Source organism: Anser brachyrhynchus, assembly GCF_964034855.1.
Source record: "Anser brachyrhynchus genome assembly, chromosome: Z".
In the NCBI taxonomy this organism is placed as follows: domain Eukaryota; kingdom Metazoa; phylum Chordata; class Aves; order Anseriformes; family Anatidae; genus Anser; species Anser brachyrhynchus.
In genome coordinates this window covers 14,470,394-14,493,564 of record NC_137697.1, presented here as the reverse complement: position 1 = coordinate 14,493,564, position 23,171 = coordinate 14,470,394, and the positions used below count along the sequence as shown (strand labels likewise).

At 37.9% G+C, this 23,171-nt stretch overlaps 1 protein-coding gene across 1 annotated transcript in view; it reads left to right on the top strand.

The window, feature by feature from the left end:
- The window catches only part of SLC38A9 (solute carrier family 38 member 9), a 44,158-nt gene extending 21,887 nt beyond the window's left edge, over positions 1–22,271 (top strand). The window contains exons 10-15 of the mRNA XM_080574617.1: positions 930–1,037; positions 3,854–3,960; positions 9,868–9,981; positions 11,337–11,485; positions 19,036–19,125; positions 20,833–22,271. Of these exons, the coding sequence (XP_080430743.1) occupies positions 930–1,037; positions 3,854–3,960; positions 9,868–9,981; positions 11,337–11,485; positions 19,036–19,125; positions 20,833–20,998 (734 nt within the window). The 3' untranslated portion in view covers positions 20,999–22,271. The remainder of the gene's footprint in view (positions 1–929; positions 1,038–3,853; positions 3,961–9,867; positions 9,982–11,336; positions 11,486–19,035; positions 19,126–20,832) is intronic.
- The last annotated feature ends 900 nt before the right edge of the window (positions 22,272–23,171 follow it).

The following is a 23,171-nucleotide window of genomic DNA, read 5'->3' as shown; positions in this document are numbered from 1 at the left end:
ATATTTTAGCTGTTAAGCAGATCCTCAAGTACAGAACCTTTTCTCTACTTAATTCCTTGACTATGCTCTGTGTAATCAAATGATGATTTCCTTGGATATGTTTTGCAGCCTTGGAGATAATGCAGTATTATTAGCCTGGAGGTTGCATCACAGTAGTCTTAATTGCTGGTGCATGGTTTCCTTCAGTTTTTTCCTTCAGAGTAGTTATTCTGACATTCTTCTGCCCCTCTCTTTCAAATGCATCGTATGTTCTCCATCCCACATGCAGACACAGCAAGACATTTATACCCATGTGTGATCTTGTCTGGAGTCTGTAGCTTTCAGAGTATTGCTGGAAGACTCTGAACCAAAAAGATGGAATTCAAATCCTGCATTATGATCAAGGTTCTCCAAGTTTATGATCATGACAAGGTTTAAATCAGTAGTTACGAAATGTTGTTATCAAGCTTTGAGATCCCTGGGTAAAGTTGACAACTGCAGTAAGCATTAATTATCTCTCACTGGTCTATTTGGTTTAAACAGTTGAGTACTGAATGGACATTGTAATAGCTGTGCTTCTGTGGCCAGCTGTGTCCCATGTCAGATTAAAATCCTGCCAGATGAAACTGGAATCCATCTGTTACTGTCTAGAGATCTCCCTACCTATGCAGCACCAGTGATTGCTGGATACTTCTTCGTCTATGACTAGTGCAGTATCTGGAAAACATATAACATACTGAAAACCTGCATTGGGTGCAAGCGCATTGCTCTCTTTCTTTTACAGGTCAGAGGGAAAGAAAAAGAAAGTTTAGAACCATATTGTGTTTTTAAGAATGAATAGCAACTGTAAGAGTTTAGGCTACTGGTAACTAGTTGGATGGAGCAAGAATAAATACAGCAAAAATACTTTCTATTGTCTCATGATGTTCGTTTGGTCTTGTCTTTTCTAGGTACGGTTTCAGTTGTCTACTTAATTCTTTTGGTTACTGTAAAGGCTGCTCACCTAGGAATCCACTTAGAATACAACTGGTTTACAGAGAATGATTTTTTTGTACCAGGTAAGATGGATAAAATACATTAATGAAGTGGATTTCTGCATTTTTAGTTTCCCAGTCACAATAAACTCTGTACTAACAGTTTTATACATGAGATACAAACTTTTGTTAGAACCAAGAATGTAGGATTGCAGAAGCTAACAAGGATAATTTGAAACATTAGAATGAGTTTTGAATTACTGGAGCAACATGGGGATCAAAAAAGAAACTCCAGAGTTGTTCCACATTTCTAGTAGATCTGACCTAATCTTTGAAATTATGGTAATGCACTGTGGCAACATGAGTAACAACTCAGTGGGTAAAATACAGATCGTAATTAACTGAGTAAAATTCCTAATATAAAAATCAACTGGTTTAAGTGTGTTCACATGATAGTTGAAGTAATCTTTCAGCTACTTATTCTTGTTCTTCTCCTACCATTCCCTTGGGGTCAATTCAGCTCTGTAGTTGAACTGAAATTGATCTGGCACAATAATGAGCAGAATAAACAGCTTAGCTAGTGCATTCCATGTATTTTCGGCCAAGATATCTTCTTAAAACCCAGTACTCCCCTTCCCTGTCCCCCCAGTCCCTGACTATCATCAGATCTGTTTGTTCATTTTTCCATAACGGCCGAGTATCATTCCTTCCTCATCTGAGCCAGGCATTTAGAAACATATTTAAAGATCTGAATGCCAAGAAACAGGTGAAAGTCTGTGTTGAACAGTTTCTTCAACTTTGTCTTCTCACTAAGAGGAGAAAGGATCATCCTTTCTGGCTGAGTCTTCAAAACCGGGCAATTTTTGCCGAGTATGCCTGTGTGCAAGGCCAGAGCAGATGCTTTGAGGATGAATTATTAATCTCCCTAATTCCCTAAGAATCCTTCTGACTACTGCAGCATAAATAAGAATTTTCATAGGTATGAACAGATGTAGGTACTTCTGAAACAGTGCTGTGTGTACTATCTCTTTTCCTCCATCACTGCATTTACTTTCCAGTCAGTGTTTTGTGGACTAAGAAACTACTTTTGTCTGTAATGTAACAATTTGGGTTTTAAAGCACTGGGTGATTAGCATCTACATTAATGACCCGATTTATTTTGTATGACATTCTATTTACAGGTAGCATTAAGAATAAATAATACTCTAATATACACTGCTCAAAGTCCGTAGAAAGACAAAAATGTTTGATCTTGCTCCAATCTGAGATTTATTTAGACAAGGAGAACTGCAGTGAATAATTTCAGGGGTCAATATGTATATAACAGGTAGGTTACACTGCCAACACACTTCTCTGAGCAACCCAATATGAGCATTCCCTGAAAACAGAATTTTAACCTGAGCTGCCACAACAGACAGTCCTTGAATACTTGCAATGGACTTATATTTACAAACTCTTTATTATGCTGGAGAAAATTCAACCAAACTATGGTTCATTAACCCATGTAAGCCAGAAACCAGCCTAAGTCTAAAAAAGCAGGTTTTAAGCATCTTGAAGTTCAGGTCCAAAGATCTATTCATCAGTCCTAGTATAAAATGAATTACAGTATCATATGTGTGCTGATGGTCACTAAGAAATGGAGCACCCAGTAGTGTGATTATTTTGGCAATGTGGCTAGTACGGCTGGGAGATAGTCAAAGTATGTAGCTAAATACATACAAGTCCAGCTAACACTGGTTGTTGTAGTAATGGGGAAAACACAGCACTAAGAGAAATTCTGAATCCATCAGTCTGATTTTTATTATTGAAGTTAAAATAGTGCTTGGAAAACACGCCCCAAACTTGCTTGCACTCTGAATTCTGTTGGTAACACATCATGCTAGGTAGGTATTGAAGAGACAGTGAATCCAGCCCTAGGGAAGGCATATTCTGGCAACCTGGATGAGTCCTTTGTTAATTGCCTGGGGTGTGTTTACCTGGCTGACTTCAAAGCAATTTAGAGAAATCTGGCTTAGAAGTGTTTGCATGGAGCTCTGTGTGATTTGATCTATAAGGGTTAGTGAGCCTCTGATGAGTGTTTTGCTATATTATTGGTGTTTTCCAAAAGCTTAGCTAGCTCAGGGATCTCCATTTGTTGTAATACTCTAAAATGTACATATATCCTTGTATAATATCAACAAAAATGGTGCTTTAATAATGTTATGGCATTGGTAAATTCTTAGACCAGTTGCAGCACTTCCAGAAAAAACTCTAGAGAATGTTAACATTCAAGTATGGAAAGAAGCAGAACAATGCTCCAGGGAGACGAAAAAGAGAAAAAAATAGGCACCATAGCTGCTGTAAAAGGGTATGGTAAGACAAGAAGTCACTCTACCTTTCTTTGTGCCATCTTTTGGAAGAAGCAAAGAAGCACATCCTAAACATCTGCAGATGTCAGTTTTCCTCTGATAGCATAACTGATTTGCTGTTCATGGCCATTCTAAAAACAGAGGATGCTCACAGAACATATGATTGCTTCCTATCTCCCTTTTCGGGGACCAATATATATACAGCTTCAGTTAAACCAATTCCCGCCTCAGAAATGCTTTGGAGTTACACTGTTGAGAAGAAAAAAGCTTATGTGTGTAAGTCCTAGATTACCTGATGAACTTTGATGGTTGAGAAACTTTTTGATATGTGAGAAACGTTCCTGGAGAGTATGTTATATAGTAGCCACTGTCTTCATGCGTTTTGTAATAATTAAATATTGTGTTGCCTATGTTCAAAGACAGATTTTCCCATTTCAACTTGACTGTTCATGTTTTTGCCAGTAGACTCCACAGCATTAGATGTCCTCTGAATTTTGGCATTGTTTGTTTCACGGAAGCAAGTTATTAACACTTTTTTCTCCTCCCCTTTAGAGTTTAGAATTCTCTTCCCCCAGCTTACAGGAGTTCTGACACTTGCCTTCTTCATCCACAATTGTGTCATCACTCTTCTTCAAAACAACAAGAATCAAGAAAACAATGTAAGTAATTTCACAAGACTTTGCTGATTTGTATATAGGTTGCCAGGTGACACTAATTTTTTCCTGTCTGCTTCTCTTGAAATTGATTCAGGGACTGTAATAGTTTCAGAAAATGTAAATCATTCTTCTGATCTGATAAGAAACCAGCTATACACACGTTTCACTGGCTACTAATGAGTTACACATGCATTATGAATGTATTCAAATTAAAGCCATAAGGAGAATCCCAGGTTTATTTGTGGTCATTTTGGCATTAAATGGACAAATTACACATAAGAGGCAGAAAGACTGACAAAGTTGCTGTAGGAAAAGTGATCGATTTTAAAACAAAAAATAGAGGAGAATCTTGAGCACAGAACTGATTCTGGTGGAATACTGAAAAATAATGTTGAGTTCTAGGTAACATCTTTTCTGAGAGCTGCTGTAGTAGGTTTGTGTAAAAACTCAAGGTTTGTAGAGAAACTTGAACTTATTTAGGTAATCCCCAAAGTTGGAAACCTGGGTTGGGAACTTCTGCAAATACCTAGTCTTTGCACTGATCCTTCACCCCTTTAAAATGTTACGTACTGCTCATCCAGGTGAAACTGCATTCTTAGTATCTTCCCATCTTAAAAATACAAAACGGAGTAAGCATGATACAGTTTGAGTACCTCTCTGCTGTAATTGCTTTGATTTTTTTTCCTCCAGTACTTTCCAGGATTCTTGTCCAGCTTCATTAAAATCTTAGTTGGAAAGGTAACTACAATAACATAAAAAGATTTTTAAGTGTTAGCTGGGCCAAAGACTGGTTCATCTGTTTTGATTACTCAGAGGCAAAGTTCAGATTATGTGCCAATGCAGTGAGGTGACTGTCCCTGTGAAACAAGGTCAGCTGATGGTGATGCCCCTCCAAAAAGGACTAAGGAATTCTCCTCTAGGAAGGCTTCTTGTGTTTTGCACACAATTCTGAAAGTAGTTTAACAACTAAAGAGTGGGTTAGCAGTACTCCGGAGAAAGAAAACTAAGCAAATTCTTCTCGGTGAGTTTTCCTGATAAAATATTACAATATGGAAGAAGGAAATATGTTTTTTCTTAGCTGTGGTTTTCACATTTTAAAGGCACTGTCACTTCTGCAGTTAGTTTTTTATGCAGAGCAGGACTACTGCGTCTGTGCCACTTTCAAGACTTTTTCTTGTGGCCCTACCCCCTCCATTTATATTGAAGGAAGCAATAAGAGCTGCAGAGAGTAGTATCTGCAATCTCCTCCGGTTTGTGCTTCCTGTGTTAAGGAAGAAACGCTGCCTGCATTTGAATCAGCTTTTCTAAACGCCCTCCCTGGGGTTTAAGTTGGATTTCGAGGTCAGCCCTAGCATGGATTCCCAGCCCTCAACAAGACTGTTGCACTGCAAAAGAGCGTTCAAATTGCACAGAAGGAACACCCTTTAGTATAGCAGGAAAGCTTTGCAATGAGAGCTAAATCTGTACACAGATTTTCTGGGAGTTTTATTTGGCTAGAGATGTCTTGGCATGTTTCTTGCTGTTTGTAGTTGTACAGGAGCTTTTCACCTATGCAAAGTGCTTTGCAAATGTTAATGAATCACTGATGTTCCTGAAGAGCTGTTTTGTGATTATTTCACTGATCTGCTGGACTAAGTGGGAAGTTTACATATGTATTTGGCTCTCAGCCTCTGTGATTGGTCACAGATAGAGGGTACTTCTTCCAACGCATTTACATCAACAAGATGTTTTCTTACATCAGTGTCTCATGGAGATCGGATGGAGACTCTGCTGCTTAATGGATCAACACGCTAACATGTCACTTCCACCAGAGTTCTGTGAGAAGGCACAGAACTTGACAATCTGGGAAAGTACAACTTGCTGAAACCAGTGGTCATAAGAACCACTCTTTGGTGAGGTGGAAAAAAAAAAAGTAAGAAACACAATAACATTCCTTTTATGTCGTCAGAAATCCAAAACAATTGCAGCTTCCATTCTGGTAAGAGGTATGCATAACTGCCCAAAGTTTAAAACACACATGGGGGAGGATTCCTCTGGCTGCTATTCCCATACAGTGGTGGGTGTGAGAGGAGCAGTGCACTGGAGTAAACCAAATGTCAGCAGCAGGGCCTGGAGAAGCCCTTTGAGCACGGTTTTTCATCTGCAGCTCAGTGTCGAGCTGTCCTGCTGGCCACGTAATGTTCTCCCTGCTCCTGTCTCCCACTCTTTCCCCCTTGTATCTATCAGCATGTTTATGCAACTGCACAGAGAGCTGGTTTGAAAACTTCCGTCTGATTCACTTCTGTGATCTGGTTTCCTGAGCATCTGTACAAGCCCTGTGCAGGAGCTACAGGGGAGCATGCTCTGTGTGCTAGTGCTGTCTCCTACCCATTGTTTGTGGACCTACCAGGGCGAAAGGCTGGAAACAGGAGGGTGGTTTTTGTTCACACAGCAACTGCAGAAGGCATGGAGCTGTAGGTTCTGCTTATTTTCTGCAATATTAGAACATTGCATATTACCCATGAACAGAGTGAGCTTCCATTGATGCTGCTCTGCCATCAGATTCTCTTTCCAGCCAAGGTTGTACACAGCATTACAGATCTTGGTGAAGTACTTTTGTCATCCTGTTATATGTTATCGCTTGCCCTTGGCACTTGAACAGGTCATATCTGTTTTTATGATACTGATCAGAGTCTAGGTGAGGTATTGCAGAGGCAGCATCTGCCTTTTGGGAGGTTACCAATCTGAAATGAATTGATTCCAATATGGGCTTCCCTATGCAAAAGCTGAATATATGAACTTGCATTCGCTGTGGTACTGAAGAAAAAATGAGCTGTTTTCCCATGGCATGGAACAGGGAAAACAAAGACTGAAAGTTGTCTGCTCTTTTCAGCATTTCAGAGGAAGGGCCAGTGGAGCCACAGAGCCTTTGCTGTGCTGCATCCAGCCCTGTGCCACAGGTCCAGCCTGTGCCTGGGTACTCATCTGTGGCTTGTAATATAACATCTTGTACTTTCAGAGCTCTTTTAAAGTTAGCTTCACCTGATTTATCACTCATCCTTTTTTTAGAAGGCCAATTTCTGCCTCTGTTCTGCAGCTGTTACCAGCCCCAGTCACCCAATTTTGTGTTCCTCCAGAGACGCTTTTAATGCTTCATCCCATGCATCTGACCAGAAAAGCTCCTGGTCGGCAGTAACTGTAGCTAAAGCATTGTCCAGTTTCCATCTCAAAAGCTGCTTGTTATTTCAGGTGTATTGAGAAGGGCTTGGCAGGTGGCAAGCTGTCAGTCTTTATGGACTGTGACCCGCATGTTGTTTGCGATACTTCCCTTCCACCCTGATCCCCCATATACTTCCTTCTTTCAACCATCTGTTCTACATTTGATTTTTAGATTATAAAATCTAGGTGCAAGGGCTGCTGTATTCTTTATGCTTAGGCAGCTTCCACCAGAGCGGAAGAAAAACAACTATAAAAGTCTAAATATTAAATTTAAAATGGACAAATGCGATTATTGCTCTGTTATTTAAAAATAATCCTTTTACCTCTCCCCATGTGTCCTTTAGTTTTATCTGTAATTATGCTGTCTAAAGAGTATTTGTAGTCAAGGTCCTTAGGGAGTGAACCCAGGTCTCCTGAACATTAATCAAAAGGTGTTCCAGTTACATGCAAACATGTACGTCTATGAAAATAACCCTCTTAGTGGCTTTTTCTTACTCAGAAACAGATATTTGCAGTGCAGCTGACGTGTGAGAAGAAATAAATACTGTTTTTTGAGTTTTCACTATTTTTTTTTGTTGCTTATGGAAATCAAAATCTGGGTATTTTGTATGTTGTGACAGCACCTGAGTCAAGGCTACATTGTGTCATGTGATATAAAAGTACATTATCAAAATCATGTCAGCATTTAGTTTTAGTACAGATTAAAGCAGACACTCTTGAGAAACTGTAGGAACACAGACTGGCTAGTATAACCACAAGTAATAGTGGTAACAGCACACCAACTAGCAACCCTTAATCAAGTGCAGTCCAAAAGAAGTAGCATAAATTTCTTTTGAGATTTCTTGACCTCACAACTGCAAGTATTTGTCATAGCAATGTGGAGAAATTCTGGGAATAATTTAAAGAAAATTTTATTGCGCAACCTCTGATGAAGCTTGTAGTCCTTACTCAGTGACCAGTGCAAGGAGAGTGGACTAGAGAAGCGTGTTCCAGCTGTATATAACTGATCAGCAACAGGAAGAGGTTGCAGCTGGAAATGTGTAGCTGTCGGGGCGTACAAGGGCCACCCTGGGGTTATGCATTAGCAGTGCCTTGATGTCTGATCAGAAAGATCGTTGGTCTCTTGTGGACTGATAGGGAAAAAGGCATTGATCTTCTTTGCACTGGCAAAGTGAGCAGGAGATTCCAGTTTTCAGTTCAGAACTTTTCTTGAAACTTGTAACCTACCATGTGCGTATTTTCATCAGGGACAGCCTGCCTTCAGAAGATCCCAGAAAGGTGTGAAATATGCTTCTTTTCTCAAGGAGATAGTGTGAATGAACACTTTAGGGAAACATTTCCATGCAGAGAAGTGAGCAAGCCCATGCTCTGTGAGCTGGCTGGATGCCATAAAATCCCGGTCTGGAAGACATATATACCTAAGAAAGTTGGTGCTGTGCCTGTGCTAATAAGATTTGCTTCTTAGTCATAGGAAAATAGGGTCATATTTTGAAGCATTAGTAGTAATCCTTTAAGAAGCCCAATTGTTAGCAGCCTCTGAACAAATGGTTTGCTACAAGGTAATGAGTGTCTTGTAGCATAGCATAAACTTATATAGAATATAGTTTCTGACTATAAAAAGGGCCTGCCTTTATTTATTGCTAAAAAAATAAATTGATGTAGAAAGGTAACACTATAAGCACACTGCTATTAGGTTAGGTAAATGTGTATGTGAATCCTGCAACTTTATAAAATACTTGAGAAGATTTGCTACTTAAATTCTAATACTAAACGTTGCTAACAAACTTCCGATAAATTTTGTCTAGTTCAATAGTTTTTACATACTAGATACATTATAAATATTGTCAGAGTTTTCAGAAGTGAACATATGTAACACATTTAAAAATGGGTTTATCAGCCTAGCTTCATCACTGTCTCCTAAAAATCTTTGACTATTACTTAGTTTACTTATCTGGAGCATTTATAGACATTTAGTAACAAAGCAGATAGGCAAATTTTATATAACGCCCAGAGGCATTATGTAATACAATAATAAGCTAAAGGACATATATACCTCTCTGCATACAAATGCCTTAGTTTTATTTGGGTTATATTTGTAATTTTTATGTAATGATATATCAGCTGTGTCTTCCGTTATCACAGCATTCGTGCAGATGCTTGATGTATTAATTTCTATTTTGGAGTCTGCACATCATCCTCTGTTATATACGCAGCTGGGTATGCCAATGTCTTTAATCATAAAATTTTAGTCTGGACAAAAGACTTATTATACGTCATTGGTGGGCTTTAACAACTGTCACTGTGTCCCGTGGTTCTTAGTAGTAATAGCTGAGAACAAGAAAGGAGGGGAGCTTTTTGTTTTAATAATATGTACGTTTAAATTATATGTGTATGTTTGTACATCTGGTAATAACATGCTACATCTATTGGAATATCTTTTTCTTGTATCCTTTCCATATCTAGATAGGTGTGTAAGATTTACCTAGTTTAAATTCAAGTTATCTTGCAGTTTCCTGGTCTGATCCAGGACCAGATTTGAAATCCCCATTCAAGAAATAAAAAGTAAAAGTAAAAATGTAAAAGTAATTAATAATTACAAACACAAAATATAAAAGTATCTAGCAAATGCAATAGAAATATTTTAGTGATTTTTTTTTGTTACCTGTTTCGGTGTGTCAATGCTGGCCAAAATAATATTTTATTTTTCCTCAGGTGAGAGACCTCTCCATTGCTTACTTACTGGTGGGATTAACATATCTATATGTCGGAGTGATAATTTTTGCATCTTTTCCTTCTCCACCACTATCCAAAGAATGTATTGAACAGGTGAGATGTTTTACTGTACTATATATTGACCCTTGACTTTTAAATGAATATGTTTAAAAAAAACTCCTACTACTCCTTGCCTCATGATTCACCCCAGCAGACACATCTGTTCTTCACTCTGGTCAGTTGGCTAATGCTTCAGGGGCACTACCACAAGCAGATGAGTAATGCTTATGCTATCTCATTAGCATTCATGTCTGGTTGCCAGCAGTTCTCTAAAAACAAACATTAAATAAATGCTCTGTGAAAGTGATGAAGAAAAGACCAAAATGAATAGTACAGGCTTCAATTTCCTTAGATTCTTCAATCCTGAAAAGTATTATATTCAATTGTGTGTGCAGTGGCAGATCCCACTCGTTGGGGCTAGTTTCAGGTACTAGCTCCACCCCGCCCCTCCAAAAATAAAAAATAATAAACATAAAAGGGAATGAAAGTGTATTCATATAGGAGTCCTTTCTATTGATAGGTTTGGAGTCTAACACTGTGGTGGGCCTTGCCAACAAAGTTCTTCAGATAACAGCACCACATGTAATTATTGCTGTGAAGGCTATTTAACTCTTCTCTGCCTATAGGCAAGGCTGATTCCCTTACCCTCAACTACTTCAAAGATAAGAGTTGTCAACTGGTGATCCATTTTATGCAAGGTGTTCCACGTCTCCTGCGTAGTATTTACCAATAAAGGGGCTGTGAAAGGCTTCCTGAGATTGTATGTTAATTAGAACTGGTACTGCTGTTTAACCAAGCATTATTTTTTTTGAACCATCTGAAGTAACTTCATGGAGTAAAGTCTACAGTTAAATAATAAATGACAAGTGTTTTGTTCATTTCTTTTTTTAAGTTTATTTTCTGTAGTTATCCTAAATGTTATGAAGCCACTTATATATTTCCATGATATCTAAGTCTTATACTACTCTGTTTTTCAGGTGTTTACACTTAGAGTATACGATCCTTTTCTTATTTGTTTGTGATCTAATTTTACATATTCAATACCTATTTTTAGTGTCTAGATATGATATGACAGGTAAAAGGAGCATCTGAATTCATTTACATAACAATTCAGGTAGCTGTTTCATGCCTTGATTGTTTTAAGATGCTCCGAAGACTAGAAAATATACAGTTAATAAGAAAGCTGGCATCAGTCCTTTAATATTAAAATATTAGGTGGTGTTTGGTGGTGTAACAATTGTAAAAGGGAGAAAGAGTACTCTGTGCTAGGGAGTTGTTTTTACAATTATAGTGGCTTTTACCCATTCATTGGCTTTTACCCATTTCTTTCTTGCACACAGGTATTAAAAATCAAGACATAAAGGTAATCAAGCCACCACTGATAAATGTAACATTATTCCTTTTTTTAGAATTTTCTAGATAACTTTCCCAGCAACGACGTCATGTCATTTATTGCAAGAATATTCCTGCTGTTCCAGATGATGACTGTATATCCACTGTTGGGCTATCTGGCACGGGTCCAGCTATTAAGACAGGTTTTTGGAAGTGCTTACCCAAGGTAAGAAGACTACCCTTTGACGAGACCGTGGCACATTTTACTTAACTAGCCTTTTGTGTTCGTTGTCAGAAAGTTGGCTGAGCTTTTGGGAGTTTCCTTTGGTGCATTAGGTACATTTCAAAAGCTAATTTCACAATGTTTGTTGAGGCAAAGTTTGAATAGGCATGCAAAGTAAACTCTTGCCTGCTACAGCTATAGACTGCTACAGCTTGGCAGAGTGGAAGGAGGAGGGGGGAGGGATGTTTTGTTTTAGCTCTTCAATTTGTCAATAAACAGAGGAATTTTGTCAACACAGTTCCTTTGTCATGCATTTTTTTACAGGAAAAAAAAATCTTTTTTTCAGTTCAGAAACATATCAAGCAGTCTTTACATTCTGAAGGACATGTGTTCTGCATATTAACCTTTCAGGGCACAGCATGAGTTTTGATTGTTCATAGGTAGTAATCATCTGGCTGTTTTTAAACAGCTAATAGCTAAGTGAGTTGTTAGTCCTGGTATCTAGACTGCTGCTGTGCTTATAAAAATAACTTTTCACATGCTAATTTCAGAGATGAGCCACACCCTTACATTTGTACACTGCCTAAACTCCAGGGAAGAGCTCATCCAGATTTCAATTTTAGTGTTTTTGTTTTTGTTTTTTTTAAATAAAACCTAGAACGTTTATATTTGGGGTGTTGTCTGAATTTGTCACAGCTGAGAAGTTGGTATTTATCTCAGAGTTTCTTATTTTATATTGTGAATTACTGTTGATGGAGGGAAGGAAAAAAATACCCCAGGAAGCAATGTGCATTTCCTCTGTGGCATAAGCAGTAGCATATAGGTCTGGGAAGACATTGTTAAAAGTTTCGGGTTTCTTCTGGGTCCTAAAATAGATATGAAAAGGTCTAGAAATTGGATGCCTAAAATTAGGTAGTGAAATAAGTGCCTGCTTTTTTTGATGCTAAATTTTACTCAATTCAAAGTTAAAGAGACGTTTAGGAACTGCTGCAAGCTACTACTATTGGAAACAACTGATTTAAGTGCTAAACATGGATTTCACAGCCATTGGGAAATAGCCATGTCCTTTATGTTATGTAGATGTGCCTCTTCCCATCTCCTCCCCCCAGTTACTCCCTGACCAGAATAGTTGTTTCCCTCCTGCCCTCTCCAAAAATCTACACCTTTATACCAGTCTCTGCTTGGGTTAGCTCAAGCTTGCTGTTTTAAGCCTTTGTGGTATGACGAATGTCATGATGCAAATACATTGTTCTCGTCTCCAGGATGTCCTGTGGGTAGCTTCACTCTTTTCCTTTCTTTCTTTTTTTCTCTCTTTTTTAAAGACTCTTTAGAAGGAGGTATTTTAAATTTGTGAGATGTCAGAAATGGTTTCTTTGAAGCTACTTATATAGCTAGTTCACTAATGGAGATGAAGTAGTACATTTTGTCTGTATGCGTCTCTCTTTAGTATCCCAGCTATCTCAAACATAGCACAAATGTCACTTAAATGATATCCAGGTGCCAGCTTCTGTATATTTATAGCCAACAAGGTCAACCCTTGTTTTTTCTGTGCAATGGGGACTGGCTGAAGACTGGTAACAAGCACAGGACCTGTCTCTAGGAGGATGGTAAAGACCTATGACCAGCTTGTGAAATACCTTTTGATGACTGGTTCTCACCAGCAGCCAAAGCTGATGATCCTTCTTCAGTAGCACCATTTCCATATCACTTTTCCAAGAAGAATTTCAGTATTCTGGGTTTTGCTACCACCAGCTACTCTGGAAAAACAGAACCATGGTCCCAGTGTAGTGAAAGCCTGTGTATGAACATGCAGTGCTCAACACATCATCATATGTCACCACGGAAAACCTACTGTGCCCGTTCCACAGCTTTGGTGGGCCTTGTGACAGAGTCCCATGTCATTTCTTCCAGAAGGACTTGGTACATGCTTTTATATTTCTGCGATCACTCTGCTGTTCTGTCATGCTTATAAACAGATCTGTAGTTAAACTAAGAGCAATGGGAGAGCTGGTCTGGGGGGACATATTTTGGAAATATGAAGAAGTAGCTCTTATTGATGTAGACTGATGTTTCTCTGTGAAGTTTTTAGATCCACCCTGAAGAACTTAGCTAGAGATATTAAATTGAATGGCTGTTGTATAGGAAAACAATCACTCCAGTAATTGTTGTATATACTTGGCTTGCATCAAAATCTTCAGCCTTAAAGGCTAACGGTTCTCAGGCAATAAGGAGGCTGATCTGCAAAGATTAAAGCTTCATCTCTTATACGTATACATAAGGTATATATATGGAGAGAAATATTTCCAGTCACTTGACTGGTAAAAATTTGTAAATAAGGAAGCAAAAGGATGAAGCAGGAGAAAAAGAGGAGAGGAGAAGGCAAGGTTTTGTGCCATTCTTCTAGAAAGATTAAAAAAAAAAAATACAGCTTAAAAACTTGTCTTTTTATGACTGATTCTGCAGGAAGAAGGGTTGTGGAAACAGGGTTCAGGAGCGTTCACTGATGGTATATCCATATGTCTGTATATACAGTACATTTGTCAGTGTGCTGAATCTTACTGTTTGTGCATTTGAGGATCTGTGTTGGCCACCTAGCCTTGGTTAACCCCACTGTGATTCAGTACACTGAATCACATGTATTTCCATTGTTACATCCTTTCTATATTAAATTACGTACTTTCTGTATTTGCAGCTGAGGGAGTTGTATATAAATCTGCCTTCTGTCTGCAATTGTCCAATTTTTCGCAAAAAAAAAAAAAAAAAAGCCCCTTCCTTGGTCCCAGTCCCCACTGTAAATTTCCCTGTCTTCGTTTTTAAGATCTGGGTTGCTTATGGAAATGCTGCATGTTTCACATGAACTCCCTGATCTTAAAAGCCAAACTTCCTCATAGGAACAGTTGTTTGCAGGTGTGGATACCTGATGCATTTGAACTCTGGATGGATGCTTCTTAAACCTGTCTGTTGACTGAATACACACATGTGAACAAAGGTGCTACGGGGCTAACAGATCATTTTTATTTGCTAGCAGTGACTTTATTGCCCAGATCAATTTGATTGTTTGCTATAATTCCTTTTTTCTTTACTGTTTGTCTTTCAGTGGATATGATGAAGCAGCAAGGTATTAGTTTTCTGCTTTGTAGTTTTTAGCCTTGACGATTGGTTATCATCCAATTTCCACCAAAAGCATCTTTTTCATATCCTGTCTTTTGCTGGTGGGCTGTGGATTATGACTGAATCATAATGAGGAACCATTTATTCAACTTTAGAGGAGTTTTTTGTCCGAAGACCAACCCCCATGTCTTCCCTTCCATGCTTTTTAGATATCTTGCAGTGCTACTTTTTTTCTGCTAACAGTGCTTTATTGTGCTTAGCCATGGTGTAGCCTACTTATCTGTGGTCTTGCATGACAAACAAGCTCATCCTCTCCAAACTTCAAAGGTTAGGCGTATGGCAGGTACCTTTTTCTACTGCCAGGTTTCACACGGATCAACTGAACAGTGACAGCTTGCTTGTCTGAAGCATAAAGGGGAAGTAATTAGCATCATATATCCTCTGACACTAAGCCTGTGATGCTGTTTTCTGAGAGCCCAACTGGTCTAAATTCTACCTCCTGACAAAGAATCAACTTTCTCTTATGAGAGCTAAAGCCCCCTTGCTTCTAAGATGGAGAATTCTCCTTCCTCTTCTGTACCAGCCTCAGACACCTGTGCCTCTGCCTGTCTTAAATACATATGTAGATGTGCTGGATACAGTGGTCTTCTGACAGGCATCATCACAAAATCTTGAGCCTTTTTGTGCCTCCTATGAAAGATTTAGAGACGAGAGAATGCTTCCTGATTTCTTCTTTCATTAAGGAAAATGTATGCTAGTGTACAGACTACATCATAGAAAGGGACATACTGGAACAAAATCGAAGGAACTGTTTATTCTCTTCTCTCCCTGGTGGTGTAAAACGAGGCCAAAATGCCATGGGTTGGGAAATTACTTTCTTTCCTAAAGTGAGATATGTTTGCAATGGCATAGTTTAATGGGTGACTTAGAGCCAGAGGCATGTGGTTTATCTGCTGTCTCATGAGATTCTGGATCTTCTCAGATGTATAGAGAGCTAATTTTTATTAGTGTTGTTATTGGCTCTTGGCTACAGTAGTAGTTGTGACAGAATTCCCTTGATTAATTATATGTTGTGCATAAAATACTTTGTACATCTAATCATTTTTTAGAGCTTTTAAAAACATCTTTCTTGTTCTGAGAGGTTAAATAAACTGATGGACAGAAATCACTTGGCTTTCCTAAATGATTGTCCTCCCTTTACTCCATGGTAGCCCAGCAGACCTGCCAGTTCTCCCACAGATGTGTGTCTTCTGATGCAATGAAACACATTTCTGCTGTTTGCATGCATGCTTAGTTATCTGCTCTTCACCTAGCTTCTGCCTGGCGTCTAAACTTCTGTAATTCAGTCTTTTGACTGATGTCACTTGAGTGAGATTTCCAGGAAGAAATGCATTTTCAGATTCAGTAACCTTTCAAAAATCCTTACTTAAATTATCTTTTTTTTTTTTCTTTGCCTTCTTGTTTCCCCTATTGTTTAGAAGTGGGTGTTCACCCTTTGACTACGCACTTACTGCAGCACTTTTAATTTCCTTGCTTCTGACCTGACAGGGTTTTTAATCAGTTTCTTCTTTAATTTCTTAAATATCCCCCGCACTAGGTTTTGATTTCACACTTTTTGGTGTGATTCTTACTTTCCAGATGGTGAAGTTAATGAACTATATATAGTTACCATAATTCAGTGGCTTAACTGTAGCTACTGCTTCCTCAAGAGAGGAGTTGATTGCATCTTCTGCATACTTGTCTCCCTATAGTTCTAATATACAGAGGTGGTACAGTTATGTCACCAAAAATACTGCTTTTCTGACTGCCTTTTGCAATGTGTGATGACCATTAAATGTACCGTAAGCTAGTGACAGGCTAAAACTGAGCAACTTAGAACCTGTTAAAATGTAACTGGCTGTAGGAAATGCTTGTCCTTTCAGGAGCACACCTGCCTAAAACTTAGAATCTTATGAAAAATATGTACAGTCTCAAATAATACAGCTACTAGTATCCCTAGACATGAGATTCTTACTTATTCAGCAGGATAGGTGGTTTTTGTTTGCTTGTTTTCTAAATGCCAATGTCTTTTTGTTTACGAATGTGACTTTCCTATCTCGGAGGTGAGATAAACTATGAATATCTGTACAGGTTTAAAAAAAGATGGTGGGGGGGTTTACAGGTTAAATACATAGGCATCCCTTTGTAACAAAGTTATTGGACAACAGGAAATATGGTCTAATCTGGGCTGCTAAAATGTAGAAAAAGGTGCAAAGATGTTACAAGGAGAAATACAGTGCAACCTTTAGCCCTGAAACAAATGGATTTAAATCCTTTTCAGGCTTTTTGATTTTGTTATTATTCTTGAGGGTGCTGCAAGGCAGTGAAAAAAAAAAAAAAAGTAAAGCTGCTAAGCAGTTCTGCGCAAGCACTGCATTGTTTTGGAGGCTCCGGCATTTTGAGACAATTGTTTTCAATTGAGCTAAAACACATCACTGCTCCATCCCCCTCGCCCTGCCCTGATTTTTTTCCCGGATGAAGAGCTTGAAAAACACTTTTTCACAACACACACACACTTCTGAAGTTATAAGAAATGTGAATTAATTTTTCGAAAAGCAACAACTTTGAACTACAAAATCACTTCTGTTTTAAAGCATGTCAGAGTGACATATTTCTGACTCCTTTTTTTTTTAGTTTTTCTGCTAAAATTTTCTGAACTGACCCAAATTTGAAAAACATTTCTGAATTGTGAAGGCTGCACTCCTTTTAATCTTGCTTGCTGAAAATTAATCTCAGAAAAAAAAAAGAAAAAAAAAAAAGGAATTGCCATCATTTTCTGTGCTCGTAAACTTTTGGCTTCATTTATGTTATCTGACAGTAAGATTTGTAATCTGTCATATGTATGGGGTGAGAGGAAGTAAATTTTAATGACAAACGCTTTTGTGAACAGTTTAGTTAATTAGATATCTTTAGCAATATTAGAGAAGCAGTGAATGTTTGGTCCATCTTTCCCTAATAGTCTGACTCTAGAGGTTTAATTTGATCCTTGGAGTTTTACCAGTTTCATATCAGATGATATTTTTGTTATAATTTCAGCTGCTGTATTCCCACTACTGTCTTCAGTCTCTGAAGTGTACCTGTTCTTGTAGCACAGTTAAAATGCCATGCACAAAATTAAGGATGTTATTTCTGCCTTTCTGATTTAAAAATATATTTATATATTATATAAATATATATATATATATATTTAAAGGCAAATGTTAGAAATAGTCTGTATCTTCAATTATTTGTTTGCATATAAATTACTACCATTCCCCTAAACTTTAATGAGGCTTCTCTACAGCTCTAATCTTTCTTCCTAACCTGAAAACTAGCAGCCACGACCTTTCAGCCATGAAAGTGGTGACTACTACCATTTCAGGTGTAACCTGCTTGAAAAGATTGTTAGTGACATCCTACATAACACAGATACTTTCTACAGTTAAAAAAAAATAAAAGGGGGAAAATTAGCATCTGTTTACGGTTTAAGACATCAAGTCGTCCTGAATAATAAACAAAAACTGTTAAGTGTATGTATGTTTTCTGTGCAGTTTCTTCTTTTCCTTCATAGAAACAGCTGTGTGGCCAAAATATCCTAGTGTTTTTTCTTATATTTCCTGACTTTACTTTATATTGAAATATGGCAACGTTTTATATTCTCTATAGAAAAGTGATACTCTCCTGAGTCTGAGCTGTGTTCATAATGCCTGTGCTGCATTAGTCTCATGCATTAAAAGCTGCATTTGTAGAACAGAAAAACTTCATTTTTTTTATCCTTAATGCAAAAAGGAAAGTAACAGGAAATTATTTGTAAAAACACAATCAATTAAAATCTAGTGTAAGCAGTACAGAGGTTTCGTATTAAATTAGGTCCAACATCTTAAACATTTGTTCTCTGTCAAAATACACTAGAGGTCAAGTATTAAGGTGGCGTTTTTTTGGTGATGCTGGTGGTAATAGTTTTTCCCTAGTATTCTGTCTAATGTGTTCCATTCAATGATATATCTTTTTTTTTCTTTTGGTTTCCATTAGTTCATTTTGAGCAATTCAGATCTCTTTCTGAACAAGCTAATTCTTACTTGTGGGAATTAAGTTATATAGTATTGTTTCTTTGGTATTTGAATATCCATTTGAAATACTTGAGTGCTGAGTACTACATATGGTGTTTTCAGAAGAATTGCCAAATTACACATACTTACTCATTAAGAATATTTTGAGTCAAAACACTAGATATTTAGAGTTTGGCACTCAGAATATTCAGTAGATGGTATGTTTACTGTGAAATCAATTAGCTTTAATAGAATGAGTCATGCAAATTGAAACACCGTCCATATACCAGTTAAATGTTAGTATAAATGAAAGACGATGATATTTCGTAACAAATACATCATAGATTATAGTATTCTTTCTTCACTTCCCTGTAGTGTTTTCCATGTGCTCATCCTGAACATAGCGATTGTTGGAGCTGGAGTAGTAATGGCAAGATTTTATCCAAATATAGGAGGTATCATAAGGTAAGTGCTGCTCTGCACACTGAGCTTGCCTGTGGTGTTACTACATGTTTACCTCTTGATTTTGAAAAGGAACTGTAAGAGCGTATGCTTTTATAAATTGTAAATAACAATTTAAAAGTGTAAACATTCTGGTATTTTAAAGTTCTGACAAGCAAGCATCCACAATTGTGCCTTTGTATCTGAGGATGATTCCCCAAGTTTCAGAGGAGCCATATCTGAAGACTTTGTAAACATCCACATCAAAGAATGTTATGTCAGTATAAAAGTTACTTAGCTATTGTGCAGTTTATCTGTTTATGTCTTGTGTTAAGACCATTTAAAGCTGTTTTGAAAATCCGTGATAAAAATCCAAGAAAGCAAATAACTTCAAAGGCAAAACTGACATAAAAATTGTACTTCTGTATTACGTTTTAAATTTACCATGTTAATAAACACCTAGGATTTTTGTAATTGAGAAAGATTAGAGGAAATTATATAACCACTTTTGTTTTCTACATATGACACCGACATATATGTAATTATTGTCATTCATTCCTAGTTTTCATTTTTCCTACAGCAACCAGGAGAGGGAGGTGTTTAAAATATATAGGAATCAGCAATTAGAAAACCAGAATGACAAGCTTGGGTCTGACCAGTGCAGCAAAATAACTTATTTTTGCTCAGTAGCTAATCTTTGGGGTGTAGGGTTTTTGTTGTTTTTTCCGTGTACTTTTTTTTATAATTATCATTTTAGTGAAAATTTTCTTATTCCAGTAAGAGAGATGGTTTAGTTATGAACTGAAAATAAATATCATGCAATACATTTCTCTGTTTGCAAACTGATCCTGACTTCCGCTAATGTGCTTGCTCATTGTGCATTGCAATCAAGCATTTGGAGCAGAGAATTTCCATCTGACAAACTGTCTGTATACAATCTAACTTACATATTTTGTGTGTGTGTAGTTTGTGCAAGTGTATTCTACACAGTGGTGTTTCCACTGTATAAAGAGAATATTCAAATACATGAAATAAAATATGTTTTTAGTTAATAATTCATATTTGGCTACAGTATAGCTTAGTAGGTGGAAACTCACAGTATGAGAAAATAACGAGAAAGGTTTTGGTAAGCAAGGGAGTGGTTAGAAAAAGAAGTTAAATGTTTCAGTTGCTGTGGTTGATCGTGTTTCCAGGAGGGCATGTTGATCTTTTTGGGGTCTGGACAATGGTTTGTTAGAATCTCATTAAGTAATCTAAAATAAAAGGTGCAGATTCAATAGCATTTCCATGTTTATATGCTTTAGCATGAAACTCAGATGGCTGGGATCCAATGAGATGGCAGTTCTGACAGTAAATGATGCCTAACGAATGATGCATTGTCCAGTCTTTCTATGCTGAATGTTAACAACTTTCCCCAAAGAAAGTCAAAACACCAAGTCAGAAACAGGGAGCCAGTCCCCAGAAGCATCTGGGAACGTGACTGGAACACCAGAGGCATGTCAGAGTGCAGGTATGCAGAGTCAGAGCGCTGAGAGAAACAGAGGGAGGCAATCACATGCCAGTGAAGGACAGCAAGAAACAGAAATCAATGGTTAGTGACTGCAAATAACCATTGTTCAGTTAGACTGTTCACTGGTTTGAGTGGAAAAAATGACAGCAAGAAGTAAGAGTTAACACAAAGCATTCTGTTTTCCTTTTTATTTTCTTCTCTTCTCTCCCCTCTTTCCTCAGATACTCTGGAGCAACGTGTGGTCTGGCCTTTGTATTTGTGTATCCATCCCTCATCTATGTGATCTCCTTGCATCGTGCTGGGCAGCTGACGTGGCCAGCATTGATCATTCACATCTTTATAATCGTCCTTGGACTGGCTAATCTGATTGCACAATTCCTATTGTGAAAACTCCCCCTTCTCCCTGTGGCTGTCACAAGTGGTACTGCGACATTTGGCAACAGGCTTGAGCAACACAGTCACACATGAGATCCGAACAGTCCTCAATACGATCTTCTTGAGAAAAGCTGCACCTTTGGAACAAATTCAAAGCACATCTGCCAGGCACTTGAAAGGAAACCTACTATGCTTCTCTAAAAACACAATTTTGAGAATAAGTGAAATAGTTCAAATACGGGCAGGGTAGTTTTACTCTTTTTGTTGAATGTACATCAAGGTTTAATGAAGCTCAAAAATATTAAATTTTTACAGTTCGCTTCTCAAAACACTCAGCTTTCAGCCATGGACTGTAGAACTCCTCTTTCCTCTAAAACAACTGTCCCTACCTTTAATCCAAACATGCTTTTACTGTATTGTTCGGTGGCTGTTTGAAATGCTCTTTTATTGGAATTGTTCTACTGTTCTGTTGGAAAAATGAAGAAATTATTGTCTTCCCTTCTTTTTTTTTTAAGGTTAATTTATAGTCATTTGGGTCAAAATGCACTCTTAATTTTAAATATGGTATTAAATTGTTTTGGCAACATTTTTCCTCTAAAGAATTCCAACTAAGAGAGACAATAAACTCATGTCTCAGTGTTTTAATTCAGAATGAATATGTATACAAGTTGTTGGTGATCTTAAAATGAAAAACATGAGGAGGATTAAAAAAAAAATAGAACAAGACTCAATTAAAATTAGAATTCCAGGCTTGACCTCGCTTCAACTCTGTTAACTGAGCTGTTTATGTGCTGTGAGGTTGTCATGTCAGGAGTTATTATGTGCTCTTATGGATGCAGTGTGCATTGCAGGCTTGGTTCTTTACTCCCTTGTAGGGTCTTAATCTGGTGATCCCTCACTGTGCTCTTCAACTACATTACTGCAGACCAGAGAGACAATACATGCAAAGCTAGCCACTTCAAAGATGTGCACTAAATGAAATAATTTAAGTTATAGATGGTTCTTAAAAGAAGCTGTAATAACCTGGAAAATCTGGGAATTTTTTTGCTGTTTTTTGTTTAACTTGTTGTTTACTAAGAGGGTGTGCATGTGTATGCATACAGACACCTTCCTTCACCTGCGAGTCTGAGTCTTAATCTAAATCATACATTAATGCTGGACCTGTTGGACGCTAGTGGAATGTCATCTTTTGAGATAGGAGAGAGTGAAAAAACCTTCTTTGTACAGAATTTCAGTGTACTAAAGTAATCAGCAAATGCAGAATAATTAAAAGAGATGTCTCGGCAATGCTGTAGCATTTACTGAAGAAAGTAAAAGAAAAAAAAAGTTGAAAAGTGATGCAACATTTGTGAAGTAGGAGTTGAGTTGGGGAAGAGAATTACATTGCAGGTTAAGAGTTCCTGTCTTTGTCAGAAAGACAATGAAAAGCATAACCTAGATAATCTACCATGCTTCTCTGGGAAATAATGTGAACTTTTAGAGTAATAATGCAGATCCATTTGTTTAACTTAAACTTTTTTGACTTTTCAAAGTCACTGGCTTGCATAAGTGTCTTTCGTTTTGTGTGAAATATAATTATTTCAGATTCTCTTCCTTTTGTGCTGTGGAGCTTCTCATGCCTTTGTTGTGGCTTAGCCCCAGCAGGCAGCTCAGCACCACAGAGCCACTCACTCTTCACAGGTGGGATGGATGGAGGGGAGAATCGGAAAGGTAAAAGTGCAAGAACTCGTGGCCTGAGATAAAGACAGTTTACTAGGTAAAGAGAAAGCTGCACGTGCAAGCAAAACAAAACAAAGGATCCATTTACAACTTCCCATTGTCAGGGGGTGTTCAGCCACTCCCAGGAAAGCAGGACTCATCATGTGGAACGGTTTCTTGGGAAGACAAACACCATCACTCCAAATGGCTGCTCTCCTCCTCCTTTACTCCAGCTTTTATTGTTCAGCAGGACACCACACGGTGTGGGACACCCCTTTGGCCAGCCTGGGCCAGCTGTCCTGGCTGTGTCCTTCCCAACTTCTTGTGCACCCACAGCCTCCTCCCTGGCAGGGCCACACAAGAAGTAGAAAAGTCCTGGTCTCTGTGCAAGCACTGCTCTGCAACAATTAAAAACATTTTTTTGTTATCTCCACTATTTCCATCAAAAATCAAAACACAGCAGCGTACAAGACTCTAGGAAAAAAGT